At 35.1% G+C, this 25,939-nt stretch overlaps 2 protein-coding genes across 27 annotated transcripts in view; one reads left to right on the top strand and one right to left on the bottom strand.

The window, feature by feature from the left end:
- The window catches only part of LOC146953663 (ARM repeat superfamily protein), a 38,819-nt gene that overhangs the window by 4,661 nt on the left and 8,219 nt on the right, over positions 1–25,939 (bottom strand). The window contains exons 14-29 of one of the 26 annotated variants that reach the window (XR_015011122.1): positions 25,478–25,598; positions 24,824–24,964; positions 24,626–24,700; positions 24,346–24,459; positions 24,146–24,220; positions 22,084–22,226; positions 19,705–19,822; positions 18,253–18,387; positions 17,625–17,815; positions 17,380–17,527; positions 17,167–17,301; positions 16,932–17,039; positions 16,439–16,837; positions 15,226–15,275; positions 14,345–14,442; positions 13,911–14,241 (exon numbers count right to left, since the gene is read on the bottom strand). Coding sequence is in view for 14 of the 26 variants with exons in the window: in XM_085711327.1 (XP_085567453.1) it covers positions 14,177–14,241; positions 14,345–14,442; positions 15,226–15,275; positions 16,439–16,834; positions 16,932–17,039; positions 17,167–17,301; positions 17,380–17,527; positions 17,625–17,815; positions 18,253–18,387; positions 19,705–19,822; positions 22,084–22,226; positions 24,146–24,220; positions 24,346–24,459; positions 24,626–24,700; positions 24,824–24,964; positions 25,478–25,598 (2,113 nt within the window). In the remaining 12 variants the exon portion in view is untranslated. Of the gene's footprint in view, positions 1–13,910; positions 14,242–14,344; positions 14,443–15,225; positions 15,276–16,438; positions 16,838–16,931; positions 17,040–17,166; positions 17,302–17,379; positions 17,528–17,624; positions 17,816–18,252; positions 18,388–19,704; positions 19,823–22,083; positions 22,227–24,145; positions 24,221–24,345; positions 24,460–24,625; positions 24,701–24,823; positions 24,965–25,477; positions 25,599–25,939 lie in introns of those variants that run through there. The other 25 variants (XR_015011125.1, XR_015011127.1, XR_015011131.1 and 22 more) reach the window with 25 other exon arrangements.
- LOC146953664 (uncharacterized) lies at positions 9,249–10,632 on the top strand. Its single transcript, XM_085741413.1, has one exon. The coding sequence runs from the start codon at positions 9,249–9,251 to the stop codon at positions 9,867–9,869; it is 621 nt and encodes a 206-aa protein (XP_085597539.1). The 3' UTR covers positions 9,870–10,632.

The raw sequence follows: 25,939 nt of genomic DNA, 5'->3' as shown, positions 1-25,939 counted from the left end.
CAAAATGAGATGCGAACATGAAATAAAATATAAATGCATGAGAATGAAATTAAAACGCTAGAAATTAAAATGCATGAATGAAAATGAACCTGGAACGCACGGGGGGTGCAGCAAGCAAACCGGGGGTGTAAACAGCAAGCAGAAACCAGCAACAGCAGTAATGGGCTTGGGTCAGGGAACCGGTTCAGTTGCAATGGGTCGGGTTTGGATAGCAATATAAATGGGTAAAATACCCATATTTCCTTCATTTTCTTATTTCCTTCTCTCTCTACTCCCGATTTTCTTTCTCTGTTTCCTTCCCTTTCTTTCTTCTTCAACATTTTCTTTCTTCTTCAACAATTATCCGGTGCGGTGGTTGGCCGGCCGGAGTGGCGGCGCCACCGCACCGAAGGCTTAAACCTCCCCTTTTTGCTCTTTTCTATACTACTCCCTCTCCTCTGCTCAAATCTTTCAACAAACTCACCAAAATGCTTCCCAAACGCCTAGATCCACAAGAGGAAGCTAATCTTTTTTCCTTTTTTCGAACTCAGTCCAAGATTGATGAAGATTGCGATTAGATGGACTCGTGAACGTTGCTTGAGCGATTGGGGCGGTTTGTGTGATGTTGTTTGCGGTTTGGTGCTGGTTTGATTATGTTTGTGATTTTTGATATTTGTGATGTGGGGATTTGATTCTATTTGTGTTTGGTCCGTGAGGTTGATGTCAGATTGTAAATGGTTTGGTTGATGACTTTGTGGTGTGGTGCTTGTGTAGCGGTGCGTGTGTGTGTATAATGATGCGTGAGTGTGTTTGTGCTGGGTTATGGGTGATGAGAATATGCGTGAATGAGACTGCTGAGTGTTGAATTCGTGAATGATGGGTAGTATTATACGTGTGTAAAAACTGATGTATTGCAGGTTGTGAGAAGATTGTGTGATGTCTGTTTTGTAATTGAAAGCTTGCAGGTTATGTTGAATTTTTGCAGGTTAAAAATTCCGTCCTCTTCACTGTGATCCCAGCTTCCTTTTATAGTGAAGTAATCTGAGTTTATGGCAATCGACAGTGTTTGAATCTGCTGGATTCATGGAAAATGTTTGTTAGGCAGTGTTTGTTAGGCAGTGCAGACAGGAAATGTTTGTTAGGCAGGCGTGGCTTCCTTTGGAAAAGAGTATGGACATAAGAATAAACAAAGAAGGAGGATGGACAAAGGAGATGGTGGAAGACTGTGAAGGCATGGGCAAGGTGATGGTGTGGGGAACATTGCTTTGGGAGCCACAGGCGTGCTGCTTTGGAGGCATGGCAGACAGAGTTTGAGACAAGGTCGTTGGACCAAGACCAAAAGAAGATGGACAATATAATAAAAAACTAATAATGATAATAACAATAATAATAATACTAAAAAACTAATAATAATAAAATAAAAACTTATAACAAAAGGATGCATATATAAAAACGAAATTAAAATTAAATAAAAAGTTTTTTTTCATTTTTTTTTTAATAAAAGATGGAAATTAAAACTAAATAATAAAATGCAAATGGAAAATAAAGAATGTCCGACTCGGAGTCAAGGGACACGCGTCAGTGTATGAACGTAGGATCAAGTGGTCAAAATTTGGGGTATGACAGATGCCCCTATTTAAGTTTCTTCGTCCCGGAGACTTGAAGATAGAATTTTTGTTTTGACGGGTCGAAGAGACTTAAATATCGAGTACACCAATTTTGACCCGTTGAAATGCTGAGGATGCAATGCTTATGATATGAATGATATGAATGCATGCAAATGCCATTACGAATGCAACAAGTGGCAAACATATGCCGACTGGGGGACAAGCTGATAATGATTACTGGGGAGGAAAGATTGTCTATTACCGTGAATTGGGTAAAGACCAACACGCAAGAGATAAAACCATGTCTATTACCGTGAATTAGGTAAAGATCATAATACAAAAGATAAAACCAGTCTATTACCGTGAATTAGGTAAAGACTTGTATGTCACCGTGAATTAGGTGAAGACGAACAACTGCAAGAAATAAATCAGTCTATTACCGTGAATTAGGTAAAGACCTGTCTGTCACCGTGAATTAGGTGAAGACAAACAATGCAAGAAATAAAACACATGTCTATTACCGTGAATTAGGTAAAGACCTGTCTGTCACCGTGAATTAGGTGAAGACGAACAATGCAAGAAATAAATCAGTCTATTACCGTGAATTAGGTAAAGACCTGTCTGTCACCGTGAATTAGGTGGAGACGAACAATGCAAGGGATAAAACTTGTCTATTACCGTGAATTAGGTAAAGACCTGTCTGTCACCGTGAATTAGGTGAAGACGAACAAAGCAAGAAATAAAGCATGTCTATGACCGTGAATTAGGTACAGACCTGTCTGTCACCGTGAATTAGGTGGAGACGAACAATGCAATGGATAAAACTTGTCTATTACCGTGAATTAGGTAAAGACCTGTCTGTCACCGTGAATTAGGTGAAGACGAACACAAAGCTTGAACAATCGTTGGGGAATTTTGGATTGACATTGGTAAAGATGAATATTTGGTGGGACCCGCCACTTGAAAGAAATTTATCGGTGACATTTATGAATTAGACACTTTGGGGACGACATTTTTTATGCATTGCAGCGAGACACAGGAAAATAATGCAAGTATGTATGAATGATATTTTATGCGTGCTATGTATGCATGAATGAATGTATGCGTATGAGACTCGTATGACAGTATAATGGTAAGACAGTTGCGACAAGGTTGGGCAGGTCCAAAGAAAGTGGCCCGACATCACATTATAAGCATTCAGCAATCTTCATTGGGGATAACATCACTTGGGGATGAATCAAACACAGCCGGGGTACAACCCTTCAAACAAATCACTGCCGAAAATCGCCATTAATCGAACCAGTATAAATTGCATTCTTTCATTTGGCTCACTTGAACTGTGATGCCTCTGTCTTTGTTTTTTTTTTTTTTTTTTTTTTTTTTTTTTTTGAATCCTTAATTTTTGCCTGGATCGCCCTTTCAGGTTTTCAATCCACCGGGACGCTCATTTTTTGCCTAAGCCGCCTTTTTAGGTTTTCGACTTAGCGAGCTCTTTTTTTTTTTTTTTTTTTTGACAGAGGTCATTGCACAATTTTGGTTATGCACATCTTGCAGAGTTCAACTGTCCTTGAGACGGATGCTGATGTATGTTTCAAATACTCATAAGTTCAAAGAAATGCACTTGTTGTCTATGCTTTTCAAAAGACATGAAAAATGTTTTAAAATATATATATTTTTTTGCTTTAAATATTAACATCAAAAATAGAAGAAAATTTTACAAACAGAACAAATGAGAAATTCAAACAAAAGGGCACAAGCTCGAATTAATGCAATGGAGTGGTAGCATGCCAAAGGCGTGGCTCCACAGATTTTAAAAAGTTTGGAAAATGGTAATTATAAAGGGAAAGATACGTTGAACTCAATAACCGCTATACTCCCTGACAACTTTGAATTCCACTGTTCCGAGTCATTGATTTGCAGATACTTCATGTAGGAGATCCTTTTGATAGTTGAAGTGCCCCAGATGAACCATATCTGATTTGATGCAGTTACTTTGTTATAATCCTTAACTTTTGCATAGATCGCCCTTGCGGGTTTCGACCTATCAGGATAAACATTTTTTTTATATGTCTCTACCTTTTGCATAGACCGCCCTTTCAGGTTTTCAGTCCATCGAGACGCTCATTTTTTTTTGCCTAAGCCGCTTTTTTCAGGTTTGCGACTTATCGAGCTTTTTCATTTTAACAAAGTATTGCTTGACTGCATCGGTATTCACATGACATACAAGTTTGGAACTTCCGTTGACGGGACTTTGATCTCCATGAGAAGTATTGCTTTTACGTTGTATACTGAGGGATGGAGGGGGATTGCCCCTGTTGAAGTGTGTACTGAAGTACAATATTCTTGCAAGGCAAATCGTGCCGGTCTTTGTGCATGAAAGTTCTCTTCTGGAAAAAAAACTTTCTTGATATTTGCGGCTTCAACGACCAAGATGCCCCAGTAGGCGAGAAATCTTATTGGAAACTTCTTCATCATCCTCTTCTTTAGCCTTGGATATAAGGAACTCAAAGTCGAGAGAGAGTACAGGGTTTAAGTGTTCAACGGGTTTAAAAATGCATGATTTGGTTATAAACATTATGATTATGCAGATATGTGGAAATGATTAAAGGAAAATAAATTTTTTTGGTTTTTTTGTATTACCATTTTTCCAGAAAAAGCACGAAAATAAAAACAAAGTCGGGATCAAAGCGACTTTTCATTAATGATGAAAATACATAAAGCAAAAAGAGCCCTAAACCAGTTCACTTCCGTTACGGGTGGGACGAAAGGATTTTTTTTTTTTTTTTTGAAAAAAAGCATAAAGCAACAGACATATTATTTGAACAAACGAGTAGTAGGAATAAACATCAACGAAAACCAGTTGCAGTTAAACATTCCATGTACCATCCGAAGCTGATCCATCTTTAGTGTTTGCACATGCGAGCCGAACTTGGATGAAGACATCAGGCCACTCTACTGACGGATTGACCTTTTGTAGACAAAAACAAAATGCGAGACACGGACTCGAAACTATGAATGCACATGATGTATGAAATGCTTATGCAAAAAATGAATATATTTTTTTTGTTATCGAAGGATTTGTCAAGGTAAATTGTAAACATCGCAGATGAACATGATTTCATTTGAAAATTTGTAAAGATATTGCAATCAGTTCTATTTTCCTTTCAATGTGGAATATTTCTGATGTTTACAAAAACTTATCTAAGTCCTTCGATGTTTTGATTAGAAAAGTTTTTATGCATGTATGCATGTATGCATGATTATGCTACACAAACAGTGAAAATGTGGTGATGTATAAGTCCAAAATGTTGGAGCCAAGGGTAACAATGCCATTTGGTAATGACTATGGTTTAATTTGCATTTGTATCCGGGTTCTACCAAGTTCCCAGAGTTATCAACCACTCCCGAACACTATCGGGTACGGAAATACTTCCGATCCAACAATGTTCGTAAGAAAGTCTCGTCTGAGTGTGGTATCGCGTGTCAACTAAACCAAGATTACTCATGATTAGCCACCGCACCACGTCCTAAAAAGCCAAGATGGGTTAAAGGTAACTAAAGGTCCTCAACTTTTGACAGTCACTTGAAAATAAACATGCCAAACACGAATACTCATGCCAACATAGTATACTTCCAAGATCCCTCAGTTGAGTGGGGTTATCACATGTGTCGCAAACCAAAATTCACTCTTGGCAAGGCACTATGATTATACCACCGTCCTATCTTAAATTTCTCTCAAGTCCGGGTGTAGGACTTATCTCACCACTCACGTTCAAGAAAGGAGGAAGAAGAAAGAAGAACAAATATACACGTAATTTCCATCTTTTATTTAAAAAAAAAATATTTTTTTTTTTAGCAAGTTTATAGCACAAATTTTAAATAATGCCAAGTTAGGCTCAACCCTCTTACTTTTAATCCCCAGTGAAGTCGCCATTTCTGTCGCGTCATTTTTCGGTCGGTCCAAAGACCCGTTTTTCTTTTCACGACTGAACATTTAATTCTTTTCAAAAGAAAGTGGAAAAAGGTTCAAATACCACGTTTTTAAAGGGATTAAGGGTTCGGGGGTTGGTTATATTTAGGGAAGGTGTTAGGCACCCTAAATATTCGTAGTACTCTACGAGAACCTCTTGATTTTATTTAACTTTTGTGCTATAAACTTGCTTGCTTTTTAAAAGAAGGAATTTGAAATGATAAAGAAAATAGAGGCCTAAATATCTACATTTTTATTGATTTGGAAGGAAGCATATCCTCTGCCTACGTACCCGTGAAGGATCAAAACCTCGTAGTTCGGGGTTGAAATTTACGTTTGATTTGTTTTTGTGTTTTTAATGTTTTTGAAAAAAGGTTTTAAAACGAAAAGCCAAATGGCAAATAAGAATTTGTTTGTGTTTTTTATATTAAGGAAAATATACTCAAAGTAGAATTAAAATTGCTTGATGATTTGATTAAGAAAGAAACATAAAAAAGACGTCACTCGATTTAAGATCGAGGTTTGTTTATAAAAATGTTTTTGTGTTTTGATACATTTGAATGTTTTTGTTATTTTTGAATGATAAATGTAAGTTAAGCTAACAGAGCAATGAAAATAGAAGTGTTAAATGACATATAAAGCGATAAATGACATATAAAGCGATAAATGATATATAAAGCGATAAACGATATATAAAGCAATAAATAAAACACACGCACACTATTGCAATAAAATAAATGATAATAATTTAAATACATGCGATACTTTATAAATAGCAAAATGAGATGCGAACATGAAATAAAATATAAATGCATGAGAATGAAATTAAAACGCTAGAAATTAAAATGCATGAATGAAAATGAACCTGGAACGCACGGGGGGTGCAGCAAGCAAACCAGGGGTGTAAACAGCAAGCAGAAACCAGCAACAGCAGTAATGGGCTTGGGTCAGGGAACCGGTTCAGTTGCAATGGGTCGGGTTTGGATAGCAATATAAATGGGTAAAATACCCATATTTCCTTCATTTTCTTATTTCCTTCTCTCTCTACTCCCGATTTTCTTTCTCTGTTTCCTTCCCTTTCTTTCTTCTTCAACATTTTCTTTCTTCTTCAACAATTATCCGGTGCGGTGGTTGGCCGGCCGGAGTGGCGGCGCCACCGCACCGAAGGCTTAAACCTCCCCTTTTTGCTCTTTTCTATACTACTCCCTCTCCTCTGCTCAAATCTTTCAACAAACTCACCAAAATGCTTCCCAAACGCCTAGATCCACAAGAGGAAGCTAATCTTTTTTCCTTTTTTCGAACTCAGTCCAAGATTGATGAAGATTGCGATTAGATGGACTCGTGAACGTTGCTTGAGCGATTGGGGCGGTTTGTGTGATGTTGTTTGCGGTTTGGTGCTGGTTTGATTATGTTTGTGATTTTTGATATTTGTGATGTGGGGATTTGATTCTATTTGTGTTTGGTCCGTGAGGTTGATGTCAGATTGTAAATGGTTTGGTTGATGACTTTGTGGTGTGGTGCTTGTGTAGCGGTGCGTGTGTGTGTATAATGATGCGTGAGTGTGTTTGTGCTGGGTTATGGGTGATGAGAATATGCGTGAATGAGACTGCTGAGTGTTGAATTCGTGAATGATGGGTAGTATTATACGTGTGTAAAAACTGATGTATTGCAGGTTGTGAGAAGATTGTGTGATGTCTGTTTTGTAATTGAAAGCTTGCAGGTTATGTTGAATTTTTGCAGGTTAAAAATTCCGTCCTCTTCACTGTGATCCCAGCTTCCTTTTATAGTGAAGTAATCTGAGTTTATGGCAATCGACAGTGTTTGAATCTGCTGGATTCATGGAAAATGTTTGTTAGGCAGTGTTTGTTAGGCAGTGCAGACAGGAAATGTTTGTTAGGCAGGCGTGGCTTCCTTTGGAAAAGAGTATGGACATAAGAATAAACAAAGAAGGAGGATGGACAAAGGAGATGGTGGAAGACTGTGAAGGCATGGGCAAGGTGATGGTGTGGGGAACATTGCTTTGGGAGCCACAGGCGTGCTGCTTTGGAGGCATGGCAGACAGAGTTTGAGACAAGGTCGTTGGACCAAGACCAAAAGAAGATGGACAATATAATAAAAAACTAATAATGATAATAACAATAATAATAATACTAAAAAACTAATAATAATAAAATAAAAACTTATAACAAAAGGATGCATATATAAAAACGAAATTAAAATTAAATAAAAAGTTTTTTTTCATTTTTTTTTTAATAAAAGATGGAAATTAAAACTAAATAATAAAATGCAAATGGAAAATAAAGAATGTCCGACTCGGAGTCAAGGGACACGCGTCAGTGTATGAACGTAGGATCAAGTGGTCAAAATTTGGGGTATGACAACTATTATTTTATGACATGCGACGATGTTTTTATGATTAATGTTTGATGTTATTTGATGACGTTTATGAAAGTATTAATTGAAGATGTTTATGATTATGATGACATGTGAAGGTGATTATGATTGTTTATGATAGTGATGACATATATTGCTAATATGAATTGATTACTAACTATGTATTTGAATATAATTGTTGAATTATATGGAGCTTAAGTTGTTAAATGTAATTAATGAGTTACCTGCTTAATATTATTGTTTGAGAAATCTCACCCCTTCTGCTTGAAAATGTTGCCCTTCGTATGGGTAAGTTGCAGGTAATCAAGATTAGGCGTGGTCGTGAGTGGACTCCTCATAGTGTGTCCTTAGGTGCTCTGATACGTAACGGAATGAGATCATGTCTTTACTTTCTATTCCTTACGTATTGCTTATGGATATTTATGAATAAATGTTGAACAAGTCTTATGAGATTTTTATGATGAGGCCTGCGTGCCAAAGACTTTTTATTGATGTTGAACTAATTCCGCTGCGAGTTTTTGAAATACTTAAGTTGATTAATTTTTGAAGGATAAATTGTTATTTAACCAGTTTATGAATTTTTAAGAAGTGTAGCATTCCGTTTAAAGTTGTTAAACTCTGATTTTAATTAAGAAATTTTTATGTTGGGAAAACGGGGTGTTACATTTAACCTAAGTAATCAAGCTAGAGATAGATCATTATTAGGTTATGACTCATGGATTAACGTTCTTTTAATACCTCCAACGGTTTTGAATTCACTTAAGAGATTAAGGGGTTGTTACTTGCGGGGAGAATTTTAGGCCAAGAGATTGGGTAGAATTATCATGTTAGTCTGTCGTGAAACTAAATAATAATTGAATGAATTAAGAGTGCAAATTACCATAGGAGAGCTTCAGAGGATTCGAAGGAATTAACCATACATCTCTCTGATTTTCTAAAACCAAGTCTTGTATTGATGCCTCGGGCATCAATACAAATTTTATACATCCTTTTTAATAATAAAATTGATGAGTAGGAATTAACAACAGTCCTCGTGGATTCGATCTTATTTATTACTTCGATAGTTTTGGTTCACTTGCCAAATCTCTATCAAGTTTTTGGCGCCGTTGTCGGGGACTGTTGAATCATTTCAAAGAGGCAATTTTGTTTTTATTTAGGATTTTTGTCATTTATATTTTTGTGTGTGTGTGTGTGTGTGTATATATATATATATATATATTAGGAAAAAAAAGATTTATGCTCTTCGTTTTCTTCTCATTGTACTATGCTACTAAAAAGTTTATCCAAGTTTTGCAGCTATGATAGACAGGTTATACCTCCATTATACAAAAGAGATTTGTATGTTGCAGTATGAAAAGTATATGCTATCTTTGAGGATAAAAATTTTGGAGAATAAAATCTCAAGATGTGCTCTTTATGAGGCAAATAAACCAAGTAGTGATTGTGAAGGGAAGAAAGAGGTGGTCCACATAGATTATAACTCTCAACTTCAAAATATTTTAGATGATTTCTTGATGTCAAATCAAGTTTCATTTGAGAAGTTTGATGTTCAATGTGGTAATCTTGTTGAGAAAGCAGATGAGTGTGAAAAGAAATTGGTTGAGATTGAGATGAAGCGACATGCCATCATGGTGCAAGCTGAACATTTGAAAAATAAAAGTAGCAACATAGAAGAAAAGCCACGGGTGAGGCGTGTCGATTTGTACCTTAAAATGGAGACTCAATCAATGGGGATGAAAGAAAACATTCATATGCAAGAAAAGACTCATTCTTCTGTATGGTGGGAGGTCACGATGTCAAGAAGCCTATTGGTGGGTGCATGGGAACATCTACTTCTTTGTGCTAAGTTCATGGAATTCCTACCAAACAAGAGGAAGAAGAAGGGTGATATATTCTTTGTATCATTTTTGCCACCCTAACAGTGGTTGAAGCGTCAAGCTCAATGACGTAAAAGAAAGCGCTTAATGGGAGGCAACCCATCCATTTCCCTGCTTTGTTATTTGTTTCTGTTATTTCTATTTGTATTGAGTCAGACTTGAGAAGTGTCTTGATTATGATTATATGATCCCCCTATCTGTAATTGCATCTGAACTTGTTTGATTTTAATGAATTTACTTTTCTTGAATTTTACCAGCTCAGTAACAAAGACTTCATCAATGGTTTGTCAAAATTTCAAAGGAGGTGGTTGCTTGCATGATTACTATCAGGGAAGTGTACGGCAAAAAAGATGCTTAGGTAGCCACAAGTTCCAGAAACCTCAGCTTGTAAGGTTATGGCCTAAATTTATTTTTCAATATTTACAAATATAAGTGTTTCCATGTAGATGCTATTTCTAGGATTTGCGATTTTTCTTTGTAATTGATTGGTCATATATTGTACACACTAAGGCAAATTGCTTGTACCTTGAGCCTTTGTAGCCCAACTTTGTTTATATTGAATTATCCTTTGTTTAAACCAAGTTGAGCTACTAGGATTTAGACCCCTTGTTTCGGTGACTAACCACATTACAAGCATAGAGACCTTAGGAATGTACCCACAATTTTGTTGGAGTTAGGCATGTTTATGTGTGTTATATTTGAAATGTTCAAGTTTGGGGTTGCTTTTGGAACTAGCAACATTCTAAGTTTGGGGTAGGGGTACTAGAGAAAGAAAAGAGAATCACTTTGTGCTAAAAAAGAAAAAGAATAGAATAAGCATGATAAAAATAAGCTGAATTGTCAAATTTGTAGCTCAAAAAAAAGAGGAGAAATTATAAAATGCTTAACGACAAAAAGTGATCAGTTGTTTCATTCATTAATAATTATCTCTAGTCCCTGGATTTAATTGTGATATGATGATATGGTGCGTGGTGTATTTTAGATCAGTAGGATGATGTCTAACTCCGTTGTTTTTCTTAAACCTACTTTCCATATATCCCCCACCCCTAACCTAAGTCCTGTTATAACCTGAAAAGTCCTTAAAAGTGTGTACATAATATTGACTTTGATTGATTCTTAGAAATTTTTCAAGTTTTGGTAATATAGTAGTTCTACATGTCGACTGAGTGAACCTTGTATATTCAATATTGTTGCAAGAAGTTGTGGAATAGATGTGTTACCAAGCAAGTTAGCTCATCATTTGCTAACTAGGGAGATGAACTTTTGACATGATCATTGGTGGAGTAAATGTTATTTTAATGTTATTTTTCACTTTAAGTTGGTTCCTTGAGGACAAGTAACGATGCAAGTTTGGGGTTGTGATGACACTCTGTCATCTCTCTTTTCTTAGATGTTTTTATTTGGTTTTTATGACAAATTCATTGTAATTTTGGAGCTAAAAGGGTCAAAAAGTGCAGAAAGCAAGAAATCCACAAAGATGCAATTCGGGCCCCGAATCCTTATATTCGGGCGCCGATTTTGATGCAGAAAAGGCCATTTTGATTCGGTAAAAATCGGGCCCCGAATTAGCACATTTGGGCCCCGATTTTGACAACATGGGCATATGGATACTATTCGAGAGTTCGGGCCCCGATTTCACTATTCACACAGCATGGGTGTATTAATATTTTACAGTTTGGGTCCCGAATTAGACCATTCGATCCCCAATTTTGACAGACTGGAAACGCGTTTTGTGCAGCTTAAAGAGGTTCGGGCACCGATTTTTATAGCTCGAGGGCCGATTTTGACAGGCTTATAAATAGAAAGCCCCGTTTTCACAGTAAGGGTGGAAGATTTTAGAGAGAAGAGGCATATTTTGGAGTGGAGGCTTTGCAGATCTAGTGGGCAACCATCACAGCTCATAGTCGATCATCCAATACATGTATGAACCCTTGTTTTTATGTTAGTTATTCTGTACTTTAGCTATGAGTAACTAATCTCTTTGTGGTTATTCCTGAGATGAATCTGATGTAATCCTATGGGAACCTTAATTTGTTGAACTCCTTTGAGTTTCAATGAAAGTTTAGTCTTTATTCATATTATCTTGAGTTTAATGCTTTTTGTATGTTTATCATTGACTACTATCCGGAGGGGTAACCTTGGCGCAACTGATAAAGTTGTTGTCATGTGACCGTAAGGTCACGGGTTCAAGTCCTGGAAACAGCATCTTGTGTAAAAACAGGGTAAGGCTGCGTACAATACACCAAATGGTGGGACCCCTTCCCGGACCCTGCATATGCGGGAGCTTCAGTGCACCGGGTTGCCCTATCATTGACTACTATCCCTAGCTTTCATAAATATGCAAATTGATCAGAGATTGAATGACCACTAACCCTGGCTTTTAACTCTGAACTAGTTAATAGGTTTAACCTAAGTAATCAAGCTAGAGATAGATCATTATTAGGTTATGACTCATGGATTAATGTTCTTTCAATACCTCCAACGGTTTTGAATTCACTTAAGAGATTAAGGGGTTGTCATAGTAGTCAATTGCGGATTGAGGCGCGTAGCGCCCGACCCCAAAAATGCTATAGCGGGATTGCGCATAACGCTATGACCGCTATTTGATAACTTTTTTGACAAATTACGTAAATAATACTATAAATTATAAACAAACATATATCTAATATAAAATTAAATATAACATTCAAATCTCATGAAACATTCATAAATCATACAAAACACCCAAATCTTATGAAAGTTTTTACTCATGAATCAATCATAGATCATACAAAACACCCAAATCTTATGAAAGCTTTAAAGTCTTCAACATAGTATCAAAAGTCTTAATCAAAATTTACCATAGTAGTCAATCTCGATAGCGGTGCGTAGAGGCCAACCTCAAAAGTGGGATAGCGGGTTAGCGTATAGTGGTATGACAAATAGTGGTCACTGATATTTGATTATTTTTTGAACAAATTACATGAATAACGTTATAAAATATAAACAAACTTACATATTTCTCAAAAAAACTTATATTTAATATAAAATTAATTATAACACTCAAATCTCATGAGACATTCATAAAATCAAAATGCCAAAAATCAAAAGATAGAGGAACAAATAAAAAAAATCATAAAACAAGAGAAACCATAAAACAGAGGAAGAAAAAAAGAACAAAGAAACCATAGAACAGAGTCAATTTGGTTTTAAAAATCCCTAAAATGCCCTAAAATAAATTTAGAAATTTGGAAACCATACAAAATGTTTTAAAATAGCGTCAATTTGAAAATTTTCAACTAAAATCAAATAGCGGCTGAAGCGGCCGCTATCTGCTCCGCTCCGCTATGCTGCTATAGCAGCTGAAGCGGCCGCTATAGCACCGCTATCTCATACCGCACCGCTACGCTACGTGCGGCCGCTATAGCACCACTATCGTCCGCTATTGACTACTATGAGGGTTGTTACTTGCGGGGAGAAATCTAGGCCAAGAGATTGGATAGAATTATCATGTTAGTCTGTCGTGAAACTAAATAATCAATGAATGAATTAGGAGTGCGAATTACCATAGGAGAACTTCAGAGGATTCGAAGGAATTAACCATACATCTCTCTAATTTTCTAAAACCAAGTCTTTTATTGTTTTATTTACGTTTATGTTACAAGAACCAATCCAACTGCCTCGGGCATCAATACAAATTTTATACATCCTTTTTAATAATGCAATTGCTGAGTAGGAATTAACAACAGTCCTCGTGGATTCGATCTTATTTATTACTTCGATAGTTTTGGTTCACTTGCCAAATCTCTATCAAGATTTCTCATTTTGCTGCCTACATCATCTTTCAAATTACGGATTAAGGTGCCTACGTTATATTATTATGCTATTTTTTCTTATGTGTATTTATTTGTACCAAAAAAAGTCTGGATTTCGGAATGCTTCACGAGATTATTCATGGGACGGACTAACCTTGTCCGTCACCAGACCCTAAACACATAAAAACCCGATGATATACAAGTCTAAATATGATCGTATCTAGTTAGGGTTGTACCTGGCGAACATGCAACATAAGCTAAATTAAATTATAAGATGATTACACATGTATGTTCAAAAGATAAATAGTTCACACAATAAGCACATATATCATATTATGTAGCGATACAGATATAACAAGAGTTTTAATTTTGATCCACAGTCGATGTAAAAATAAACAAATTGATCCAAGTACGTGTTGTCTCTACACAGGAGCACATCGTCAACGTATTTCTTAAAGGCAAATTCATAGTGAAACACTCGTAATGATGCATAAACACATGAATGGATGATAATGTAAATACTTCATGTGTATCAACATTAAATCCTTATCATAATTATTCAGATTCATTACTGTCATTTTCCATTAAACCGCTGTTATTTCTAGCACAAATGTTTGACGCTGCCAAGTCAAATAGAGTGTCAGTTAACCATTTGATAACATTTTCAGATAGCATGCAATCAAATTCCAGCAAAAGATATTTTCTGGTTGTTTCGATACTTACTATTTTTGGACAACGATGTTCCCTCTTTGGCTGCTAGGCATCCTGTTGTAGCAGTAGTTTGCTTTATACTACTGAGAGAAGAATGCTCACTAGGATCACTGCAACACGCAACACTTACACTTATATTTTTGTTTTTTTTAAAGAAAAAGGCATTTTAAAACTGAAGTCATATAGGGTAAACAAGAGGTATTGCTGATAAAAGTGTTCAAAATTTATAGGCTGTTCAAGCCAAGGAAATAAAATACAAATGCTATACACAAAATGGGATGTTAGGTACCAGAGTTGGCATTAAGCTGAAGATACAAAAAAATTGTTAGATTTTAAAAAGCAACTGTATGATGTTATTTAGCAGAAAATGTGGTGCCTTAGGCAGGATATGAACTGTCAAGTATACAGTGTGTTGGAAAAAATTGCACATGGCATCGAAGATGGGAACCACATACAAAACAAAACACACAAAAAATAGTACAACACAATAATTTGTGGGTAAGCAATTCTTGTCCACAGCCATAAACTCTAGTCTACAAATATCAAATTTGTCCAGTTCTAGTACGTTCTGTCAGTTTACAGTTAGAATATTCAATACTCTATAGTTATTTGTTGGTCAAGTTGGTGGACAATTGACTGGTAGATGTCAGAAGTCATACATATCAAGAAATCATTTCAAGATTTTTCTTTCATAAAGATATAGGTGTATGCAGTGTCAGCCATCACAGCTGAATGCCAATAATCACTTTATTTCATTAGTTTTGCACTACACCATAAATTTGCCTGATAAACAAAGTACTAGTAGGATTCACTAGTTATGATCTCATTTGGAAACTTTTCAATGGAATTTGAATTTAAACAAAGAGTAAGACTTATCATCAAATAAAACTCACCAGTGGGAGATAATATTTTTGTTTGAAACATCTGCCAGTGGAAATCGTGCCTACACAAAAGTCAAATGATATTCATAAGGATTGTTTCCACAAGAAACATATGCAGGCAACTTTACATAACTAAAGATAAAACATGACTGAAGTCAAAATGAAATTCAAAACAAGGGATAGGCTTCAATGTTGTGATATAACATCAATTATAACCAAGAAAGCATTCAAATAAAAGGTAAATGATCTTGATGACCCTAAATATAACCTAGCCGCAAAATTTGTTCGCTATTCCACTTGCATGTAGTTTACTTGTAACCGAAGTTTCAAGCAACGCTAAAAGCTTCAACTATTGATATTTGACTAATAAATGGTTTATACTTTTGAAATTTTGATACAATAATCTACTGTTCGGAAAAAATTTCAGGGCTTTGAACCTTCAAAACACAAGCATACTCAAACGGTCTACCAAAATATATAATTTATTTAGTAATTTAGGTTGCAAGGGTCAAACTCATAAACAAGTGTTCAGGTCAAGCATACACTCCTCACACCCACGAATGGACATCTGGAGCGTGACCGGAGTAGCTAGATAGTAAGTGGCCCAACGGATCTTGGATAGGCAGGCTTTGATACCATCTTAGGTTTTATAGTGGGCCTAAATTATTGGGTTGCGGCTAACTCAATCCCTACAAAGCTGGTTTTGTACAAAGAGCTAGACTCGATATAAAAAACCTTGTAAGTATCAGAGCCTACCCATTGGGCCACCCACCATTTATATCCATGCACCAAATAGTGTTGGGCGCGACAGGGTGTATTGAAAAAATAAATAAATAAATAAATAAATAAAAAAAAAAAAAAAGTCTTAGATAGAATAAAGATAAGGCATGAAATGAGTACAACCCTCACATTACAAGTGGTTTTGTAGGGGTTGAGTTTGACCCAACCCAAAACATGTCAATAAGACAACTCATCACAAATTTCGGCTAATACTAAAAGTAAACTGACAATGTAAGAATAAAAATCTGCAAGTAAGAGGTCTCCTTAAGAATGATTAAAATCTGTAAGAATCAAAACCCTTAAGGCTATAGACAAAAACAAGAAGAAAACTGACAAAGTTTCTATTTCTCCCATGTTATATGTTTCTTCATATCTTTCACTAAATTAAACATGCAAGTATGAAATAGTATTCATTTTTTTATCATTCAATGAATTTTCCACAAACCTTAGAGCCACATGTATCTTTGAAGTTGTTTCTAGGGCATTTGAAAAGTTGAACAGTATGTTTACTGCTTGTCACAGCATTCTCCAATAAACAAGTGGCATCTCTTTTGGACTTATGGGTCAGCACACATGATTCAACCAGAGAACCCTTACAGGTCACAGAATCATTAGATGAAAGCCGGTTTCTTTCAACTGATCCAGAATCAGACGGAGGCACTTGTTTTCTCCTTTTCTCTGAAGATATATTTTGCTTCACAGTTTTAGTATTTGTTATTTCTCTACTTGGGAAACTGTCTGGTTTGCTAGAAACCAAGTCGAGCTTACTGCAAATATTCATTTTGGATCTTGGGACATCCTGTTGACCCTTGCGAGCAGGTTTATGAAGTGTTTTTGCAGGCTACTAGCAAAAAAAAGAGGAAAGTAAATAAAAAAAATTGCATCACCAAATTGAACTAGGAAACAGTCACAGCCTACTGTTCTTACACCAAATATACCTTAGGTGCATAGGTTCGAGAGGCACAAGAGTTTTTAAGCATGTCAAAGACTCTACTTGGAAAACTTTCATCAAAAAAGAACTTTGGAATTTTTGAATTAGCCTGCAACTAACAGATTCACCAAAAAAAAATAGAATTGCGTGAATAACACAACAAACTAAATTGTGTAGTAAAAAAAAAGGACGTGCTCTGATTAAATCTGTGTTAAGCAAAGAAATTCATACAAAAAACTCACATCATCCTTCGTGAGACTCGCTCTATACAATGACGAAGGCAGCAAAATTTGTCGTGGGGCTTGTGATACAGAAATTTCTCCGGGACTTAATGCATTTAAAGTAAATAGACCAATTTCAACCAGCTTGTGCAGCTTCTGCATTACATGAAGCTTAAATTAAACTTGTACACAAAAAAAAAAATGTAGTTAATGAGCATGTCAAAAATGTTTTACACTGGTCGTCTGTGCATCAACAGAATCCTCGGCTTTTCTAATTGCTTGAAAAATGCTAAATATATACAAGACAGCATCATTAACAAGCTCCCGGTGACAATCAGCATTACTGATATCAACCAATGCCTGCAGGAGAAAGAAGAGTGGACTACAAAAGCAATCCAGATTTGTAACCAACATTAGCACTAAAATTATAGTCATAATTAGTATAACTAAAATAAGATTGGATAATAACAATATATTACCTACAAATGTCAGCATACACTTCTTCATTTTGATAGGCTTCAGGAAAGTCGTTAATCTGAGCAAGCACATGAATCAAGTACACCAAAACATATGCAGGGTAATCAACGATTGCTCCTTCAACAGAAGAAGGTTGTCGTTTGCAAGCTGCTATACTGTAATCCTTAATAAACTCTGCCATATGTTTATAGTTCTAGAATGAGCAGAATCAGTAACTATTAATTATCACAAACATTAATCAGCCAAATAATAAAACAGGCTTTAAAACATAACAATAAGAACCAAAAAATATAAAAAAAAATTATGACAAAATATGTGGCATGTTATGGGGCTGCTGAAATATAATATAACATTACATTATCCTCTTCAAGCATTGCAAATGATACAATTTAGCATTTTACTCTAATTTTATTTTTCTCTAGACCCTACAGATTTTATTTTCTTAATGGTGGGACCCCTTCCCGGACCCTGCGTATGCGGGAGCTTCAGTGCACCGGGTTGCCCTTTTTATTTTTGGGTAAAAGTAGAGATCTTATGTATATTACATTACCCTCCTTTTACCCTAGTTTAATATGAATAACAAATAATAAAAAATAATAAGAATGACACGCATAAAAGACATAAACATACTTGAAACCTCAGATCATCAATGCTCTCAGTCACTGCCAGTGCAAAAGCACAAGCAAACCTGATAGGTAGTTTATGCTCCTTCAACAATTTCTGAGTTTTACTGAGAAATTTTCTCCTAACAAAAGAAGAAGGATCCTGGAATACAAAAAGAGGTGCATTAAACAATTGAAATGAATAATATGATTGTGAAACAAAAGAGAATCAGTAAACAATTTACAGATCACATAAAACCCAAAAGAAATAATAACTCTGGCTTAACGTAGAACGACATACACCCAAGTCTTTCTGATAAATATTTTTTCGATTATTCTAGAGAACTAAATATTTTCAAGGAAGCACCACACTTCAAAACATTGTTTTGTGTCACATTGTACCAGTAACAAACATGTATTCATGAATTAGATGCTTAGTATTTTATGACTTTTTACTTTTATTTGTTGGACTTTTATTCGAATAGATTTGAATACGACAAAATTAAGTAACTCCCTCCATCTCTTTATGTAAGCACCCTTTGCATTTTTCACATTTCTTAAGAAAAGTTGTTAGTGGAATTAATGTGTCTATTTTGTGTATTAATATTACCAAATTATCCTTTGTTTGTATGTGTATTAAATTTGACTTTTCATATTTCAAGATAAGTTAGTAGAATTAATTAGGGGCATGTTTAGGAAAAAAAATAATAAATGCATCTAGTAATTTGAAAAGGGGTTTATATTTAGAGACAAATTATTAGTCAAAAGGGTGTTTAGATATAGGGACGGAGGGAGTACATGTTAACTTTTTAATAAGTCTAGAATGACCCGTACCAACTTCAACAAATTGTTTTCTCTTCTCATTTAAGACTTGTATTTTCTTATTTTTTATGTTTTGCATTTGTAATGTCATGTCTTATAAATGTTTAAATGTACCGTATCCACATGGTGTATGAACCTTACTAAGAATGGTTTAAGTGTAACAGGCTCGACTACAAAAAGAAGTTAAACATTTACAACTTGGTTATCTTAACAAACTTCTGAATATTAACTAACTAGGCAACTGTAATAGCCGCCACCATTTAAACTAACTTAGCAAGATCCAATTATAGTAAATTGAATGCGGAAATTTTACACTAATACTCCCCCTCAAGCTCAAGGAGCGATCAAGCTAGTTTTATCATAGACATTGAGCTTGACCTTTAACTTCTGAATGTGAGTGGGTGAACAAGCCTTATTTAAGATGTCAATTATCTGAATATAAGCGGAAATTTTGAACTAGTGGAGAACGCTATTCCGAACAATCAATAAAGTCTATTGATGAAAATGCCTTCGTGAATGAAAATCAGTTCAAAAACAATATTAACATAGCTTTTTCTTAACTTTCAAGTTTAACAATTGTTATTGGGCTTCTCCAATATTCTACATCTATAACATGGGAAACTGATAAAATGCCAAGTCAGTCTACTTTCCCACATACCTTTGCAATCAACATGGTGAAGCGGAAAATTTCTGGATCTATATATAAATCCCACTTCTTAGCAAGACGAAGAATTGCTGTTGCAGCAGCTAATCTGATATGAGCCTTATCGTTTTCACTGCACACAGTAAACACAACAATGTTCATAAGCAAGTTTAATAGTTCAATAAACATCAACCCATGTGGAGTGATAGAAAATCAACCAGAAAGGTTTTAACAAACCAGTTAGAAGCTACTCTTGAAATCTTGAAATGTAAATATTTCTCATTAACAATGAAAAGGGATTAACAAATATTTATATACATGGATGAAACCTAGATAGGAATGTTATCCTATTATTAATCTTCAAGGATACTAACAGGTCTTATATAATAATATATAATAATTATTAATATCTCAACAAGTGCATAAATAAGATAATCACTTATATTAGTCCCTGCCAGGACATACCAACATCTTTACAAAACAACAGTCATAATAGGAGCACAAGGTCCATTAACAACCATAACATGGTGCTTTTCAGACAACGTAGAGTAGGATGATAAATAAGAGGAAAGTAAAGTCATGTGATTAGTGGCACTTGAGTCAAGCATCCAGATATCTTCAAGCATAATACAAGTGACATTTAGAGAACTCCAGGCTGAAATAGCTGCAGATTTATTGTCTTATAAAACAGAGAACGGCCACATCAGTGCCACACTCAATAAAATAGAAAATACTTGGAACAAAGTAACAACAACAAAAAACCAAACAACCACAAAGAAGCCTCTGGAACCCCTCAAAAGTAGGACCCGCACACAGGAAGTGGTCCCAATCCAAGCAAACCAGAAAAGGAAGACAAGTCAACCAGCCCAGGCGGCGCAAGAATGAAAGTTTAGAGAACGCTGTATGTGGACAGTGCATTGTGAAGGCGACAAACCATGAAGGTTTACAAACAGTGAAGTCTAACTAGAAAAAAGCAATGTTGTGTGTCCAGGTCAATGAAAAATAAAGGGACATGACGAAGGTGCCAAGTGCTGCAATGAAGGCAGCAAAAAGGGCCGCAGTGAAAGCTGCAAAGAGAACCACAATAAAGGAAGCTAGGGTTTTATGTGAAGCAAGATCTCCAAGATTGGGAGCTCATGATACCATGTAACAATATATATATATATATATATATATATATATATATATATATATATGGGGAGGGATATATTGACTCCAAGAGTAAGTGTTTAAAGTTACTCCTAATATTGACCATTGATCTTGTTATTAATTAGTGGTTATGATTAATTACTAATTATTCATCTCATGAGACTTCCACACACTATCTGAAAATTATCCAGCCTGCTTATCTGAGACATCAAACCTTTTGGAAGATGGAGGCGAAATGAATATTTTGCATTTGATCATCACGACTCATCCATTTTGATCAATGATCATGAAATTGAAAACACAATTTTCTCAATTGAATTAATGGTGAGAAGTCTATTTAGGTATTGAATTGAAAGAGTACCATTTCACCAACATAGGTACTCTTGCCATGAACGAACAAATTGATAACTTCCAATTAACACATACAAAGCTGCTTATACACCTTCAACTTCTAAGAATTGGCTAATTAGAGGAATCATGTAATTCATCGACACATGATTCATGATTTCATTCAACAACGTTCTTGCATATTAAAAATATTAAAATTCTATTAGGTTTTGGATTATCTCAATGAATAGAAAACAAAGATGATGCAATTGACATCATATTCTTCAATACGATTTAATTAAAAAGAAATTGCTAAGATAATATTGATGAAGGCAAGCGACATTGAGGTAGCCATTTATTTTTGATCCTCATGGGATGTACACGAAGGAGTAGAAAAAGGCTTATGATAGGGATTGATAGTAATTAATTACAACCATTGATTAATATTGAAATTAAGGGCTAAGATTTGGAGTAACTTTAAACACTTACTCTTGGAGTCTATATATATATATATATATATATAGACAAGCTCTAACTATTGGGCCTAATACAAAAATTCTAGTAAATACTCCCTCCGGTCTCGTATTTAAGAAGAAGAAAAAATATTCTCATGGTCTCAATATAAGCAAAAATCTACTATAATTATTATATTTAATGACTTTATTCCAAATTTACCCTTAAATTAAATCAACTATCACTATTCATATTAAATGTTTTCAACACTTACCAAAGCACTTCCAAGGGTAAAATTGGAAAGGGTGTGCTTTTTTTATGATGACTTGAATGCAGTTACTCCATTTTCTTAAAGGGTGTGCATTTTTTTTTTCTTGCATACATATGAGACCAGAGGGAGTACATACATATTTACATCACAAGGTTTGGAGTGAATAAATATAAAGGTAACTATAAAAGTCATACCACAAGCCTGTATACCTATCAACAGAACCACCATTTTCCCGTAGCATTCTTGATAAAATATCCAAGAGTCCATTAATGTTCTGCTTCGTATGGTTCCCTTGGTAAGGCAAAAAACTCTTCACTAGTGTTTTCAGCGCATAAATCTGCAAAGTAAGGATGTCAGAGAAATTACAAAGTCATTATGGAAGAAATTCAATGCATATCACATAAAATATTCCCCACTTTCCTATTTTTCATAAGTTGAAAACTCTTGTAGATTTTTTTTTAATAATTAGCACAAATATTAAATAGTATCCATCCCTTATAGTACTTTTCCGTAACCCAACAAAGAAGAATGAACAGAAAACTGTGTAACTAAACAAAATGGCAACAGTTTACTGACTACACATTAAGAATATACCATTCTTTGCATAATAACTGAATCAGATGGTACTACCCATTCCTCAGTTTATCTTTTACCCCTACACTACACCCATTGCTCCGAAGTAACAGGATACCCCCCACTACGTCCATTTGATCGCACATAAGCATCAATATCCTGAATTTTGAGAGATTACTTCGCTGTTTAACCTTGTTATACTACCGCTATTTCTTCTTTAACTTCTATTCTTTGATATGTTGTCAAAGTTCCCATGATTGAATACCTAAAGTTTATGGATTTCAAATCTGATGTCTTTCTATATATATTTGAAAAATACTCTTTTAAATGATGGAAGAAAAATATTGAGATGCAAATAGGGTGAACTAACTTCTATAATCCTGCAGTTGGACAACACATTCTATGAAGCTCAAGAGAGCAGGCAACATCTCAATCCAAGTCAGGCAACTTAGGGTCCATACACTAGTACCAAGAATATTGTCAAATATGCATATATCACACTATTTTTCATGATAATGATTTTCAATTTCATAAATCTGTATTTATATTGCTTTTTTATTTATGTATCCGCTGCCCTTTATTCTGCTGCATTCAGTTCCATTTTTCATGTCGAAACATACTAAAAAAACATCAGCAGTAAACATTAATCCCATGGTCAAAGGTAAAGTGAATACCAAGTAAACTATAAAATTGCTTCTACAAGCATAACTGTTTATGGGGAGTTCGGATCTGCTCCATTTAGGAAGCCATCCATTTAGTCCATTTAGATGCATGGATGTGCAACAAGTGGAAAAAAAACGTTTGAGAGCTGAAATTAAAACTTGAAAATTAAGAATTTTTCAATTAGAAAAGAAAATGAAACACACTTGGAGCCCATCTGCGGACACAATTCAACCATTTTCAATTTGACTCGTTTACTTCACCTACTACTCCAAGCTCATTCTGATTTCTTTTAATGATGCACTTAAAACTTGTTTGGTGAGGTTTTCAACTTGAATTCCTTTTAATAAAAGCAATTACAATTACAAGATTTATTTTCTGCATAAAAAATTGCACAAACTTACCAAAGGAGGAAGATGAGAATTGATTACAACCTTACAATTAAACACAATCCTAAAATTACAACCTAATATTGCAGAAGCTTCTCATCCCTAAAATTAAAACTTCAAGTTACAACCAAACGATCACCAAGTGATTTAGGAGAAGAGGTTTACTCATGGATATTTGGGAGAAGAGAAGAGAGAAACAGCATTTTCAGGGTAGAGGCAATGTAGAGGAAGAATGGGTGGTGAAAAGGAAGAGGAAAGGAGGAGAGATCATGAATAGTGAATCACTGGGTGCATTTCATTTTCTTTCTTTTTTTTAATTAAAAAAGTTTTTATTTTCGTTTTAATCTCATCCCTGAAAAAAAAAAATCCCATGTGCCATACATCTATCACCTAAATGGACTAAATGGAGCAGATCTGAACTCGTTTTATGGGGGGCTGTCATTTAAAATTGAGCATGGAAAACTAGTTGCAATTTTAACCCTGAAAAAAATCAATAAAATGTATAGACATGGAATGAACACAAGCACAAGATGACATAAATACAACAGCAAAGTAATTTTAATCCTTTTTGAAGTCCAGATCTAAGGTCATATAAAAAAAAATTCAAATGCTTTGTCAGATTCCTCCTACTAACCTTCAATTGACAAGATTTGCTGCACTGAGATGTATCATGCAATGAGGTCAGATCATCATCATCCAAATACTCCATCTGATCAAACAAGAAACTTATTCCATTAACAACACAAGCAGCAGAAAAATTTCTATAGAACATCAACACTGTTCTGGCTTAAATAAATTTAACAAGCAAGACTATTCATGGTTAAATTCAAGTACTTGAATAATCTTCTGGCATATATATGATGTGATCTCTTCAATTTGAGATCCAAGATCTGAAACAGAGCATTGTGCGATGCATCCCAGAGATTGCAAAATTGTTGGGACATTCCACTGGCAATTGAAACAGTAAATTTGTCACTGACTCGGGACACCCATAGGAACAAAAAGAGATAAACTCAAATGTCACAACTGAGAAACAGATCACATCCTATTAATAGAAATTATGAAATTAGCTATAAACTGAATCCAAATACTACATCAGATTGATCATACTAACCTTCAATTGACCAAGTTTTCTGCGCTGAGGGGTTCCATACAAGGATGTCAGATCGTCATCATCCAAAGACTCCATCTGATAAACATGTAACTTATTCCATGAACAATACAAGCAGATGAAAAACTTATACAAAACAGCAACATTATTCTGGAAAGATAAATTTAAAGAGCAGAGTATTGATTGGTTAAATTCAATTACTTGAATCATCTTTTGGCTTATATATGATGTGATCTCTTCTACTTGAGTTTCAAAAGCTGAAACAGAGCATTGTACGGTGCAACCCAGATTTCGCATAATGGTTGGGACATTCCATTGTCTATTGAAAGAATAAATTAGCCTCTGGGCACATAGAAAACAACAGAAAGATAGTCAGCCGGCATTATTAACAAGCAAATCATACTTACATAAATAGAATGCCAAGAATTAGCTATAAAAAAACTTAGAATTAGGACTAGGCCAAATTCAACTCCAAAAGCTAGCACAACGGGTGAGAACCACCCAAGCCTATTAAGGACTACTTCAACCATATATGTAATTGATGGGCGACCTCAGCACATCCCTTCACACCCATCAGATCTAAGGCTGCAATGAAGACAGCTCAAGATGGCCGCAATAAAAACGACTAAGGTTTCCAATACACCCTCTCACACCAAAGATTACACTTGACGCGTGGAAAAATACAAGTGGACCACTAATAGATCTAGAATAGCCTCTAATATCTTCTTAGAATTTGATCGCAACCAATCGCTTCACACCCATCAGATCTAAGGCTGCAATGAAGACAGCTCAAGGTGGGCCCAACAAAAAGAAATTTTATAATGCTACAAATAGTATCCACCCAAAAATGTGTACCTCAAATAATTTTGAGACAACTGAATGTTCAGAACTCGAGGAGACAATAGCAGAGACTGCAAATTTGGCTTGTTTGCGAGTTCCATGTAAGCACATTCTCTCTAGAAATGTATACATACCACTGAAAAGTAAAAAACAAAGAGTAAATTAAAATGGTAAGTGAAGATTACTTTACTACAATGAAAGGGTTTATTCAAAGCCAAAATTTCTCCATTGAAAAGCCCTAAACTCAGCATTACCTAAAAAAGAAAAAAAGAATTATTTTCAATGGGATGTGTTATGTTTGTAATATGTGTGTAAGGGGCTTAACAACAAATCAGTCATTGAGTTGATAGTATATATCACTTCAGGTCAGTTTAACCAAGAACCTACCCAATACTCTCACGAGTTGATGACCAATCCAAGTCTAATAACATTGCTTTAACAAAATTCTTTCAAATTGGCAATATGATTCAATTACTT

This window comes from Medicago sativa, chromosome 1 (assembly GCF_051527215.1).
Source record: "Medicago sativa cultivar Bolivia chromosome 1, Bolivia_mono, whole genome shotgun sequence".
In the NCBI taxonomy this organism is placed as follows: domain Eukaryota; kingdom Viridiplantae; phylum Streptophyta; class Magnoliopsida; order Fabales; family Fabaceae; genus Medicago; species Medicago sativa.
Note: the sequence above shows the minus strand (reverse complement) of the source record. Positions and strands in the feature narration are given on the sequence as shown.

Coding starts and splice junctions, on each gene's coding strand:
- LOC146953664 (XM_085741413.1), top strand. CDS start 9,249: ATGATAGACAGGTTATACCTCCATTATACAAAAGAGATTTGTATGTTG.